Consider the following 12692-nt stretch of genomic DNA (forward strand, 5'->3'; position numbering starts at 1 on the left):
CCAGCAGCAGAACCGGCCCGCGCGCGCTCCCGGCCAGGCCCCGCCCCCCGCGCGCGCTCCCGGCCAGGCCCCGCCCCCCGCGCGCCTCGGGCCACCAGTTCTGGGACGCCGCGGCGCCCCGCCTCTCGCGCTCACCATTGGCTGCGCTGAGCCGCGCCCATGCGGGCCCTGCCCAATAAGGAGAAGCGGCGGAGGGGGGGGGGGGCTCTGGGTCCTGATTGGCTGTCTCTGCCTAGGGCTCCGCGGCGATTGGCTGATTGAGGCCCGCCTCCCCACCTTCAAGAGTGAGCCCGCCCACCGCGCCCACCCTCGGCCAATCGCCCAGCGCGCCGCGAGCGTGGCAGTTGATTGGCCGGCGGGCGCGCGCCGCGCTGCGATTGGCGGGCGGGGCCGGCGGGCGATGGCGGCGGGCGGCGCGCGGTGCGCGGGGGGCGGGGGCTGCGCTCTGCCCGGCTCCCCGCGCGGCCCCGTCGGGCCCGGCCACACGCGGGCGCGCGCGTTCGCCTGGTGCCGCGAGTTCCTGGCCGGCGCCTGGAAGCGCCTCGAGCCCGACGAGTTCGGCATCAGCCCGGTCAGGTGGGGGCGGGGCCAGCGGGGGGCGGGGCTACGGGCGGGGGGAGTGGGATGAGTCAGATATGGGGGCGGGGCCAGCCGGGGGGCGGGGCCTGGGGTGGGGGGCTAGGATGGGTCAGATCCGGGGGCGGGGCCAGACAGCTGCAGGGGGCGGGGCCAGCGGGGGGCGGGGCTACGGGCGGGGGGCTAGGATGGGTCAGATCCGGGGGCGGGGCCAGACAGCTGCAGGGGGCGGGGCCAGCCGGGGGCGGGGCCTGGGGGCGGGGGGCTAGGATGGGTGAGACCCAGGGGCGGGGCCAACCGGGGGGCGGGGTCTGGGGGCGGGGGGCTAGGATGGGTGAGACCCGGGGGCGGGGCCAACCGGGGGGCGGGGTCTGGGGGGGCTAGGATGGGTCAGACCCGGGGGCGGGGCCAGCCGGGGGGCGGGGCCTGGGGGCGGGGGGCCAGGATGGGTGAGACCCGGGGGCGGGGCCAGCCGGGGGGGCGGGGTCTGGGGGGGCTAAGATGGGTCAGACCCGAGGGCGGGGCCAGCCGGGGGTTGGGGGGCTAGGATGGGTCAGACCCCATAGGGGCGGGCTGAGCTGTGGCTGGGGGGCTGCAGGCCGGCGCTGCGCGTGGTCCTTAGGGTTCAGAGTGAACGGTCCGTTGGGGCCGTGGGGCCAGGCTCGCGGGCTCTGGGCGTGCAGCCGCTCCCGTCGGCGCCCAGTGTGGCCGCGCTGCACCCCATGGCGGTGCACTCGGGGCTCCGTAGGGGCTACACGGGTAGAGTCCCAGGGCTCGCGAGGGGCTGAGGCCGGTGGCAGGGCCTCCCCCGGCCAGGCTGCTTGCGCTTGAGCACGGCCCCGGCTGCAGCCTGTGAGCTTTGCCCCCGTCCCCGTGCCCGAGTGATGTGGCACAGGCCCTGCCACCAGCCACTACGCTCACGTGGCTCACAGGGGGCAAAGGTGAAGCTGCCCTGCCCCCGTGCTGCTCCTGCTAACCCTCCCCTGTCCAGCTCTGCCCCGGCAGCGAGAGCCCTGCCCTGGCAGGGCCGGGGTGCTGCTGGTTCCTCTGCCCCCTCGCCATGTGCCCGCGCCCCGCAGCGCAAGGGCTGTAGGGATCAAACCCCACCCCGGGCCTGGCTGGGAGTGCACCGCGGGGCAGCAGACCCAGGCCTGGTTCCGGGGCCCAGGCTGGTACAAACTGCGGGGGAGGGGCACTCCTGCCCCATCCCCTCGCCCTAGGGCAGGCCCCAGACAATGCTGGCGTGGCCCACAGGGTGCTGCCCTCGACACAGCCCAGTCCGGTGGCGGGGTGCCCGGGGCGCTGTGGCGCACACAGCCAGTGCCTCTCGCTCGGGCACTGCAGGGCCCCGGTTCACACCCACGGCAGGGCCTGGGCAGGAGCTCGCTTGTGTGGGGCAAGGCTGACGTTCCCGGGGAGGGATCCGCACACCCTGCTCTTGGCTCCTGCACCCAGCACCCCGGCCACGTGGCCTCTGACCTGGCTCTGCTCCCCTTCGCAGCGGGGGCCTCAGTAACCTGCTGTACAAATGCACCCTCCCGGACCACGTCCCGAGCGTGGGGGACGAGCCTCGGCAGGTGCTGCTGCGCGTCTACGGGGCCATCCTGCAGGTGAGGACCCCAGCCGCATGGGGCTCCCGACAGGCAGCGAGCCGTGTCCCACGCAGTGCGGGGGGTGAACTGGCCCCCCCAGCCTGACTCCGTCAGCCCACAGACCGGCTCCATGCCAGCCACACACAGCCTTCCTGCCCTGCCCCCGCAGGGAGCCCAGCCCTGCCAGTGCCCCACGGTCCCCACCTCCTGGCCCTGCTAGCCCAGCCCTGCCCCACAGGGTCCCAGTCCCGTCAGGCCGGGCAGGGTGGAGGGAGTTAAGGGGAGGCATCTATGGGTCCCGGAGCCATCAGGCTGCGCAGGGTGTGGGGGGGTCAGGATCCCGGTCCTATCAGGCTGCGCAGGGTGTGGGGGGGTCAGGATCCCGGTCCTATCAGGCTGCGCAGGGTGTGGGGGGGGGTCAGGGTCCCGGTCCCATCAGGCCGGGCAGGGTAGAGGGAGGTCGGGGGGGGGGTCTCTGGGTCCCGGTGCCGTCAGGCTGGGCAGGGTGGGGGGGTCGGGGGGGCCTCAGGGTCCCGGTGCCGTCAGGCTGCGCAGGGTGGGGAGGTCGGGGGGCGTCAGGGTCCCAGTCCCATCAGGGTGGGGAGGTCGGGGGGCGTCAGGGTCCCAGTCCCATCAGGGTGGGGGGGTTGGGGGGGCGTCAGGGTCCCAGTCCCATCAGGGTGGGGGGGTTGGGGGGGCGTCAGGGTCCCAGTCCCATCAGGGTGGGGGGGTTGGGGGGGCGTCAGGGTCCCAGTCCCGTCAGGCCAGGCAGGGTGAAGGGAGGTTGGAGGGTGTGTCTTTGGGTCCTGGTGCCGTCAGGCCGTGCGGGGGGGGGGGGGGGCGACAGAGTCCCGGTCCCATCAGGGTGGGGAGGTCAGGGGGGCGTCAGGGTCCCAGTCCCATCAGGCTGCGCAGGGTGTGGGGGGGGTCAGGGTCCCGGTCCTATCAGGCTGCGCAGGGTGTGGGGGGGGTCAGGGTCCCGGTCCCATCAGGCCGGGCAGGGTGGAGGGAGGTCGGGGGGGGTCTCTGGGTCCCGGTGCCGTCAGGCTGGGCAGGGTGGGGAGGTCGGGGGGCGTCAGGGTCCCGGTCCCGTCAGGCCAGGCAGGGTGAAGGGAGGTTGGAGGGTGTGTCTTTGGGTCCTGGTGCCGTCAGGCCGTGCGGGGGGGGGGGGGGGCCTCAGGCCGCGCGGAGGGGGGCCGGGGGGGCGTCAGGGTCCCAGTCCCATCAGGGTGGGGAGGTCAGGGGGGCGTCAGGGTCCCAGTCCCATCAGGCTGGGCAGGGTGAAGGGAGGTTGGGGGGTGTGTCTTTGGGTCTTGGTGCCGTTAGGCCGCGCAGGGTGGGGGGGTTGGGGGGGCGTCAGGGTCCCGGTGCCGTCAGGCTGCGCAGGGTGGGGAGGTTGGGGGGGGCGTCAGGGTCCCGGTGCCGTCAGGCTGCGCAGGGTGGGGGGGTTGGGGGGGCGTCAGGGTCCCGGTGCCGTCAGGCTGCGCAGGGTGAAGGGAGGTTGGGGGGGCGTCAGGGTCCCGGTGCCGTCAGGCTGCGCAGGGTAGGGGGGTTGGGGGGGGCCTCAGGGTCCCGGTGCCGTCAGGCTGCGCAGGGTGGGGGGGTTGGGGGGGGGGCGTCAGGGTCCCGGTGTGGTCAGGCTGCGCAGGGTGGGGGGGTTGGGGGGGCGTCAGGGTCCCGGTGCCGTTAGGCTGCGCAGGGTGGGGGGGTTGGGGGGGCGTCAGGGTCCCGGTGCCGTCAGGCTGCGCAGGGTGGGGGGGGTCGGGGGACGTCGGGGTCCCGGTGCCGTCAGGCCGTGCAGGATGGGGGGGTCGGGGGGCGTCAGGGTCCCGGTGCCGTCAGGCCGTGCAGGGTGGGGGGGTCGGGGGGCGTCGGAGTCCCGGTGCTGTCAGGCCGTGCAGGATGGGGGGGTCGGGGGGCGTCAGGGTCCCGGTGCCGTCAGGCCGTGCAGGGTGGGGGGGTCGGGGGGGCGTCAGGCCGTGCAGGGTGGGGGGGTCGGGGGGGCGTCAGGCCGCGCAGGGTGGGGGGGTTGGGGGGGGCCTCAGGCCGCGCAGGAGGGGGGGTCGGGGGGGCGTCAGGCCGCGCAGGAGGGGGGGTCGGGGGGGCCTCAGGCCGCGCAGGGTAGGGGGTCGGGGGGGCGTCAGGCCGCGCAGGGTGAGGGGGCCGGGGGGGCGTCAGGCCGCGCAGGGTAGGGGGGCCGGGGGGGCCTCAGGCCGTGTAGGGTGGGGGGGCCGGGGGGTGTCGGAGTCCCGGTGCCGTCAGGCCGCGCAGGGTGGGGGGGTCGGGGGGGCGTCAGGCCGTGCAGGGTGGGGGGGTCGGGGGGGGCGTCAGGCCGCGCAGGGTGGGGGGGTTGGGGGGGGCCTCAGGCCGCGCAGGAGGGGGGGTCGGGGGGGCGTCAGGCCGCGCAGGAGGGGGGGTCGGGGGGGCCTCAGGCCGCGCAGGGTAGGGGGTCGGGGGGGCGTCAGGCCGCGCAGGGTGAGGGGGCCGGGGGGGCGTCAGGCCGCGCAGGGTAGGGGGGCCGGGGGGGCCTCAGGCCGTGTAGGGTGGGGGGGCCGGGGGGTGTCGGAGTCCCGGTGCCGTCAGGCCGCGCAGGGTGGGGGGGTCGGGGGGCGTCGGAGTCCCGGTGCCGTCAGGCCGCGCAGGGTAGGGGGCCGGGGGGGCCTCAGGCCGTGTAGGGTGGGGGGGGCCGGGGGGCGTCGGAGTCCCGGTGCCGTCAGGCCGCGCAGGGTGGGGGGGTCGGGGGGCGTCGGAGTCCCGGTGCCGTCAGGCCGCGCAGGGTGGGGGGGGCCGGGGGGGCCTCAGGCCGTGCAGGGGGGGGGGCCGGGGGGGGCGTCAGGCCGCGCGGGGGGGGGGCCGGGGGGGCGTCAGGCCGCGCAGGGTAGGGGGGGCCGGGGGGGCGTCAGGCCGCGCAGGGTGTGGGGGCCGGGGGGGGCGTCAGGCCGCGCGGGGGGGGGGCCGGGGGGGGCGTCAGGCCGCGCAGGGTAGGGGGGGCCGGGGGGGCGTCAGGCCGCGCGGGGTAGGGGGCCGGGGGGGGCGTCAGGCCGCGCGGGGGGGGGGGGCCGGGGGGGGCGTCAGGCCGCGCAGGGTGGGCGTGGCCACCCCTTGCCCGTGCTCCCTGTCTCCGCAGGGCGTGGATTCGCTGGTGCTGGAGAGCGTGATGTTCGCCATCCTGGCTGAGCGGGCGCTGGGGCCGCGGCTCTACGGGGTGTTCCCGGAGGGGCGCCTGGAGCAGTACATTCCGGTATGGGCGGCACCGGCTGCCTGCTCCGTGCCCGTCCCCCACGCACTGGCCAGAGCCGCCCTGCCCCGCTCCAAGGCTGCCGGGGCTCACGTGGCCCCAGAGGGGCCTGGTGGGGCCCTGGCTCTGCCCGTCCTGGCTGCCGGGCCCCTTCGTTCCCTCGCTTGGGAGGGACACCTGGGAGGTCGACAAATACCTTTGCTGTCGACCCCGCGCGTCCAGACTAGCGCGCTGAGCCCACAAACAGCTGATCGGCTCAGCGCGGCAGCCATGTAAATGTAAGTGAAGTGCCGATTATTTAAATCGCAGCTTCATTTTCCTATGCCTGGTGGCCTCGTCTCCATGGCTCTGGCGCCAGAGGCGTGTAGTCTGGACATACCCCGAGTCCGGCTCCCGGCCCTCACGGCAGCACCCAGCGCCGCCTAGCCCATCCCTGGCAGGCGTCTGTCCAGCCTGCTCTGAAATCTCTCCAGAGACGGGGATTCCACAACCTCCCTGGGCAGTTTATCCCAGGGTTTAACCCCCCTGGCAGGCAGGAAGTTCTTCCTAATGTCCAACCTAACCCCCCTTGCTGCAGTTTCAGCCCATTGCTGCTTGTCCTAGTGTTGTCCAGTATCCCTGGTGCCTCCCATCAGTGGCTGTTAGCCAGGCTGGGTAAGGAACGGGGTCCCTGGCCTCTGTGTGTCAGAGGGTGGAGTTGGTTGGCAGGAGAGAGATCGCTCGATCATTCCCTGTTCAGTTCACTCCCTCTGGGACACCTGGCTCTGGCCGCTGTGGGCAGACAGGATACTGGGCTGGATGGACCTTTGGTCTGACCCAGTTTGGCCGCTCTGATGTTCTCCCTGTGGTGGTGCGTTGGGGTCCCCTGCCTCCTGCACCCCCATAGTGGCACAAACAGACTCCACCAGCCAGTAGAACAGAGGGAGCTTATTGCTTCTCCAGGATACAGCCCAGCACAGATGGAGTCTGGTTCCAGGGCAGGCCTAGGATGCCTCAGCCCCCTTGAGATGGGGGAGCCTGGGCCCCTAAATCCCAGCCCCTTGCTTAGGCTGCTTCCTTCATGATCCCAGCCAGAAACTAAAACCCTCTTCCAGCCCTGCCCCCAGCCAGGTGCTGGTCTCCGCCCCCCTCCCTTTGTCTCCCTCCCTCCCAGGTGCATTAACCTGAGCCTGGGTGTCTGGGTTAATCCACATTGGGAGAGTCAGTGGGAATCTCCCATCCCAGCGCAGGGGGACCTGGGTCACAGAGCAGACAGCCCCCCACTCCCGAACTGGAGCAGGTCCCGTGCTCCAGTGACCCCTCTGTCTGCCATGCAAGTAGCCACGAGGCACTGGCTAGTCTGCAGGTTCCAGCCGCGTTCCCCGGGGAGCCTGTGACCATGCCACGTGGTTAGTTAGCACGGCCAGGCACTGGGTACCCACCCCACAACAGGGGGCCAGGCCCAGAGCTGCCCCCAGACAGAGAACGTTTCAGTACAGAGCCGCCTCCATAACCACGTGGGCAGCACCCAGAGCCAGCAGGGAATCCGCTTCCATTGGCCACCCCCCGGCACTGCGCCGAATTTGGAACAACGATCTGTTCAGACTAAGACCCCATAGTGTGACAGAGGCTCCGTGCTGGGCCCCACGAGCCCTGGGCCCCTGCCCCCCACCCGTCCCCTCGGGACCAATGTTCCCTCGAAGATTTTCCTACGACGAGCACCAGTGCTGAGGTCACATGTGCTGGTTTGGATGTGTGACACCCAATTTAGTGACACACACGCGTTCCCGGCCACCGGAGTAGGGTGCGTTCCCCCCCCCCCCCCGTCATGTGGTATGTCCCGTTCTCAGTCACAGGTGGAGACCCCCCGTCATGTGGTATGTCCTGTTCTCGGCCACAGGAGGATACCTCCCCCCCCCCCCGTCATGTGGTATGTCCTGTTCTCGGCCACAGGAGGAGACCCCCCTCCACCCCCGTCATGTGGTATGTCCTGTTCTCGGCCACAGGAGGAGACCTCCTCCCCCCCCCCCCCCCCGTCATGTGGTATGTCCCGTTCTCGGCCACGGGAGGAGAGCCCCGCCCCCTGCCCCCCTCATGCGGCAGGTCCTGCTCCTGGCCCCAGCTGCCAGAACAGGTCCCGGCCCCTAGAGCGCCTCTCCCCCCCGCCACGCGGCCGTGGCAGATCCCGGCCCCCCGCGCCAGCGGCTCCCTCGTGGCTCCGGCGCAGCCTGCTGTGCGAGTGCTGCACGGCCCCGGAGGAGGTGGGCGCGGCCCCTCAGCGGGAGCCTGGGCCGGCTCTCACGCCTGCTGCCTTCCCCAGAGCCGGCGTCTGCGCACGGAGGACCTGCGGGAGCCGAGCATCTCCAGGGAGATCGCCGCGAAGATGTCTCGCTTCCACGGCATGGTGATGCCCTTCAACAAGGAGCCCAAGTGGCTGTTTGGGACCATGGAGCGGTAGGGTCTGCCCCTGGGTCTCTGCCCCCCTCGCCCCTCCCCTCGCTACCCTAACGGCCCTTAGGCCGGGGGGAGGGGGCGTTGTCCTCCACCGTGGGGCCAGCCCCGTCTCGCTTGAGTGGAGGGACCCCCCATCCAACTGCGGGGGGGAGGGGAGTCGGGGTCTCCCTGCTCCCAGGGGAAGGGAGTGGGCGTTGGGGGAGGGTGTCCTGGGATAGAGGGCTCCCCATCTCCCTGCTCCCAGGGGAAGGGAGTGGGCGTTGGGGGAGGGTGTCCTGGGGTAGGGGGCTCCCCATCTCCCTGCTCCCAGGGGAAGGGAGTGGGCGTTGGGGGAGGGGTGTCCTGGGATAGGGGGCTCCCCATCTCCCTGCTCCCAGGGGAAGGGAGTGGGCGTTGGGGGAGGGTGTCCTGGGATAGGGGGCTCCCCATCTCCCTGCTCCCAGGGGAAAGGAGTGGGCCTTGGGGGAGGGTGTCCTGGGATAGGGGGCTCCCCATCTCCCTGCTCCCAGGGGAAGGGAGTGGGCGTTGGGGGAGGGTGTCCTGGGATAGGGGGCTCCCCATCTCCCTGCTGGGAGGGGCCGGGCCTTGCCCTGGTGCTGACAGGCCTCTGCGCTCCAGGTACCTGAAGCAGATTGCGGAGCTCAGCTTCTCCCAGGAAGCCCAGCTGAAGAAGTTCAACCTCCTCAAAGCCTATAACCTGCAGGCGGAAATGGGGAGCCTCAGGTGAGCGCAGGGGCCACAGAGCCGGGCGGGGCGGGGGCTGCCCTGGGGCGGGGCTGCGGATCATTGGTTGGACACGTTGTAAGAATCTAACTGATTCTCACTTCTCCAGATGCTCTGGAGGGGGCAGACAGGGAGGTGGCGCGTGCAGGTGAACCCAGGCTGCTCGTCAGCTCGGAGCAAAGCAGCCTGGGAGGAGCTTCCAAAAGATCTCCCCAAAACTCGGTCACTGGGCAACACAATGGCCAACGACATGGAGGGTCCGTCCAGACCACGTGCTGCGTCAGGCTACGCTCTGTCGCCGGAGCCATGGAGATTTGTTTGTTCAGCAAAGGGAAATGAAGTGGTGATTTAAATAATCGCGGCTTCATTTCAGTTTAAATGGCTGCCCCGCTCTGCCGATCAGCTGTTTGTCGGCAGATCGGGGCAGTCTGGACGCTCCCCTGCCGACACGAAAGCCCTTTATCGACCTCCCCGGTAAACCTCATCCCACGAGGCATAACGGGGAGGTCGACAAAGGGCTTTCAGGTCGGCGCGGAGCGTCCAGACTAGCTCGCTGAAGCCGACAATCAGCTGATCGGCAGAGCGGGGCAGCCATGTAAATGTAAATGAAGCCGCAATTGTTTAAATCGTGCTTCATTTCCCTTTGCCGATCAGCCCAATCTCCATGGCTCCGTTGATGGAGCCGTGTAGTTCAGACACACCCAGAATGTGGCTAGATGCAGAGTGACGCCCGTTGGACAGAATAATCCCAGCTCTGCATACAAAACGATGGGGACTAATTTGGCTACAACTGCTCAAGAGCTCTTGGCGTCACTGCGGCTGGTTCTCCGAAAACATCCGCTCGGTGTGCAGCGGCAGTGAGAAAAGCAAAGAGACTGTTGGAATCATTTCAAAGGGGATAGAATATGGGGAGCGCGGGGCCCAGTCGGCCGCCTGTGCCCTGCGGTGGCCCGGCTGAGCAGCGCAGAAGTCAGCCGAGCGCCACGGCGGGAGGGGAAGGGGGGCGGGACGGTGACGTGCGGCATGACAGCGGCTCCAGGCCCCGCCCCCTGGCCGGGGGGAGGGAGGGGGAACGAGGGGGAGGTGGAGGACAAGTGGGAGGCTGCAGGATCAGTGCTGGGGTGAAGGGAAACGGTGCAGGGGGCAGCTGGAGCTCATAGGCAGCCGGGCTGCCGCAGGGAGCAAGCGGTGGCAAACAGCTGTTTGGGCTCCGTGCTCCCATGCAGGAGGAGAAGAAGAGCATGAGAATGAGAGGCAGGAGGGGGAGAAGAGAGAGAGTGATGGGGAGAGAGAGGGAGGAGTCAGAGGAGAGCTGAGAGGGGGGGGGAGGCAGGAGTCAGAGGAGAGCTGAGGGGGGGGAGGCAGGAGTCAGAGGAGAGCTGAGAGAGAGGGGGGAGGCAGGAGTCGGAGGAGAGCTGAGAGAGAGGGGGGGAGGCAGGAGTCAGAGGAGAGCTGAGAGGGGGGGGAGGCAGGAGTCAGAGGAGAGCTGAGGGGGGGGAGGCAGGAGTCAGAGGAGAGCTGAGAGAGAGGGGGGAGGCAGGAGTCGGAGGAGAGCTGAGAGAGAGGGGGGGAGGCAGGAGTCAGAGGAGAGCTGAGAGAGAGGGGGGGAGGCAGGAGTCAGAGGAGAGCTGAGAGAGAGGGGAGGCAGGAGGAGGAGGAGAGCTGAGAGAGAGGGGGGAGGCAGGAGTCGGAGGAGAGCTGAGGGGGGGGGAGGCAGGAGTCGGAGGAGAGCTGAGAGAGAGGGGGGGAGGCAGGAGTCAGAGGAGAGCTGAGAGGGGGGAGGAGGCAGGAGTCAGAGGAGAGCTGAGAGGGGGGGAGGAGGCAGGAGTCAGAGGAGAGCTGAGAGGGGGGGGGGAGGCAGGAGTCGGAGGAGAGCTGAGAGAGAGGGGGGAGGCAGGAGTCAGAGGAGAGCTGAGAGGGGGGAGGAGGCAGGAGTCGGAGGAGAGCTGAGAGGGGGGAGGAGGCAGGAGTCAGAGGAGAGCTGAGAGAGGGGGGAGGCAGGAGGCGGAGGAGAGCTGAGAGAGGGGGAGGCAGGAGGCGGAGGAGAGCTGAGAGAGAGGGGGGGAGGCAGGAGTCAGAGGAGAGCTGAGAGGGGGGGAGGCAGGAGTCGGAGGAGAGCTGAGAGAGGGGGGGAGGCAGGAGTCAGAGGAGAGCTGAGAGGGGGGGAGGCAGGAGTCAGAGGAGAGCTGAGAGAGAGGGGGGGAGGCAGGAGTCGGAGGAGAGCTGAGGGGGGGGAGGCAGGAGTCAGAGGAGAGCTGAGAGAGAGGGGGGGAGGCAGGAGTCAGAGGAGAGCTGAGAGGGGGGAGGCAGGAGGAGGAGGAGAGCTGAGAGAGAGGGGGGGAGGCAGGAGTCGGAGGAGAGCTGAGAGAGAGGGGGGAGGCAGGAGTCGGAGGAGAGAGAGACCAACGAGAGAGACCGAGATAGACAGGCAATAGGACGTGGAGGAGAGACCTGAAAATCCCGTTTTATGATGGGCTAATTGGCTAATCAAATGAATAGGCAGCAGGTTTAATACAAACCAAAGGAAGTTTTTCTTCACTCAGCGCACAGTCAACCTGTGGAACTCCTCGCCGGAGGAGGTGGTGAAGGCTAGAACTTTAACTGGGTTCAAAAAAGAGCGGGATAGATTCTTGGCGGTTAGGTCCATCAGTGGCTGATAGCCGGGTGGGCAGGAATGGGGTCCCTCGCCTCTCTTTGGAGGTAGCAACGGGGGTGGGAGCACGTGAGGATTCCCTGTTCAGTTCCCTCCCTCTGGGACACCTGGTCTGGCCACTTGGGCAGCAGGACCCTGGGCTGGACGGGCCTTTGGTGTGACCCGGCCTGGCCGCTCTCATGTTGTTATGCCCTTGGGGCGGGGCAGGGTGGGGCGGCTGGAAAGGTTCCCCCCACGTGCCCAGGCACCTTGCCCCTTCCGTCCTCCTCCTGCTCCCCTGCGGCTGCTCCCCCCTCCCTGGGCCCCGCTCGGCTCCATTTCCCCCCCTCCCCTGGGCCCACTCAGCTCCGCTTCCCCCCTGGGCCCCGCTCGGCTCCATTTCCCCCCCTCCCCTGGGCCCACTCAGCTCCGCTTCCCCCCGGGCCCCGCTTGGCTCCATTTCCCTTCCTCCCCTGGGCCCACTCAGCTCTGCTTCTCCCCGGGCCCCGCTTGGCTCCATTTCCCTTCCTCCCCTGGGCCCCACTCAGCTCTGCTTCTCCCCGGGCCCCGCTTGGCTCCATTTCCCCCCCCTCACCTGGGCCCCACTCAGCTCCGCTTCCCCCGGGCCCCGCTTGGCTCCATTTCCCCCCTCCCCTGGGCCCACTCAGCTCTGCTTCTCCCCGGGCCCCGCTTGGCTCCATTTCCCCCCCTCCCCTGGGCCCACTCAGCTCCACTTCCCCCCTGGGCCCCGCTTGGCTCCATTTCCCTTCCTCCCCTGGGCCCACTCAGCTCCGCTTCCCCCCTGGCCCCGCTTGGCTCCATTTCCCTTCCTCCCCTGGGCCCACTCAGCTCCGCTTCCCCCCGGGCCCCGCTTGGCTCCATTCCCCCCCCTCCCCTGGGCCCACTCAGCTCCGCTTCCCCCCTGGGCCCCGCTCGGCTCCATTTCCCCCCCTCCCCTGGGCCCCACTCAGCTCCGCTTCCCCACTGGGCCCCGCTTGGCTCCATTTCCCCCCCCCTCCCCTGGGCCCCACTCAGCTCCGCTTCCCCCCCTGGGCCCCCGCTCGGCTCCATTTCCCCCCCTCCCCTGGGCCCACTCAGCTCCGCTTCCCCGCTGGGCTCCATTTCCCCCCCCTCCCCTGGGCCCACTCAGCTCTGCTTCTCCCCGGGCCCCGCTTGGCTCCATTTCCCCCCCTCCCCTGGGCCCACTCAGCTCCGCTTCCCCCTGGGCCCCGCTTGGCTCCATTTCCCCCCCCTCCCCTGGCCCACTCAGCTCCGCTTCCCCCCTGGCCCCGCTTGGCTCCATTTCCCCCCCCGGGCCCCACTCAGCTCCGCTTCCCCCCTGGGCCCCGCTGGGCTCCATTTCCCCCCCTCCCCTGGGCCCACTCACCTCCGCTTCCCCCCTGGGCCCCGCTCAGCTCCATTTCTCCCCCTCCTCTGGGCCCACTCAGCTCCGCTTCCCCCCTGGGCCCCGCTCGGCTCCATTTCCCCCCCTCCCCTG

General features: G+C 70.4%; 1 protein-coding gene across 1 annotated transcript in view; it reads left to right on the top strand.

Moving 5' to 3' along the window:
• Positions 1-372: 372 nt before the first annotated feature.
• CHKB (choline kinase beta) overlaps positions 373-12692 on the top strand; it is a 38205-nt gene continuing 25885 nt past the window's right edge. The window contains exons 1-5 of the mRNA XM_075916727.1: positions 373-576; positions 2078-2186; positions 5296-5409; positions 7706-7839; positions 8458-8562. Of these exons, the coding sequence (XP_075772842.1) occupies positions 401-576; positions 2078-2186; positions 5296-5409; positions 7706-7839; positions 8458-8562 (638 nt within the window). The 5' untranslated portion in view covers positions 373-400. The remainder of the gene's footprint in view (positions 577-2077; positions 2187-5295; positions 5410-7705; positions 7840-8457; positions 8563-12692) is intronic.

This window comes from Pelodiscus sinensis, unplaced genomic scaffold (genome assembly GCF_049634645.1).
Source record: "Pelodiscus sinensis isolate JC-2024 unplaced genomic scaffold, ASM4963464v1 ctg58, whole genome shotgun sequence".
NCBI lineage: Eukaryota > Metazoa > Chordata > Testudines > Trionychidae > Pelodiscus > Pelodiscus sinensis.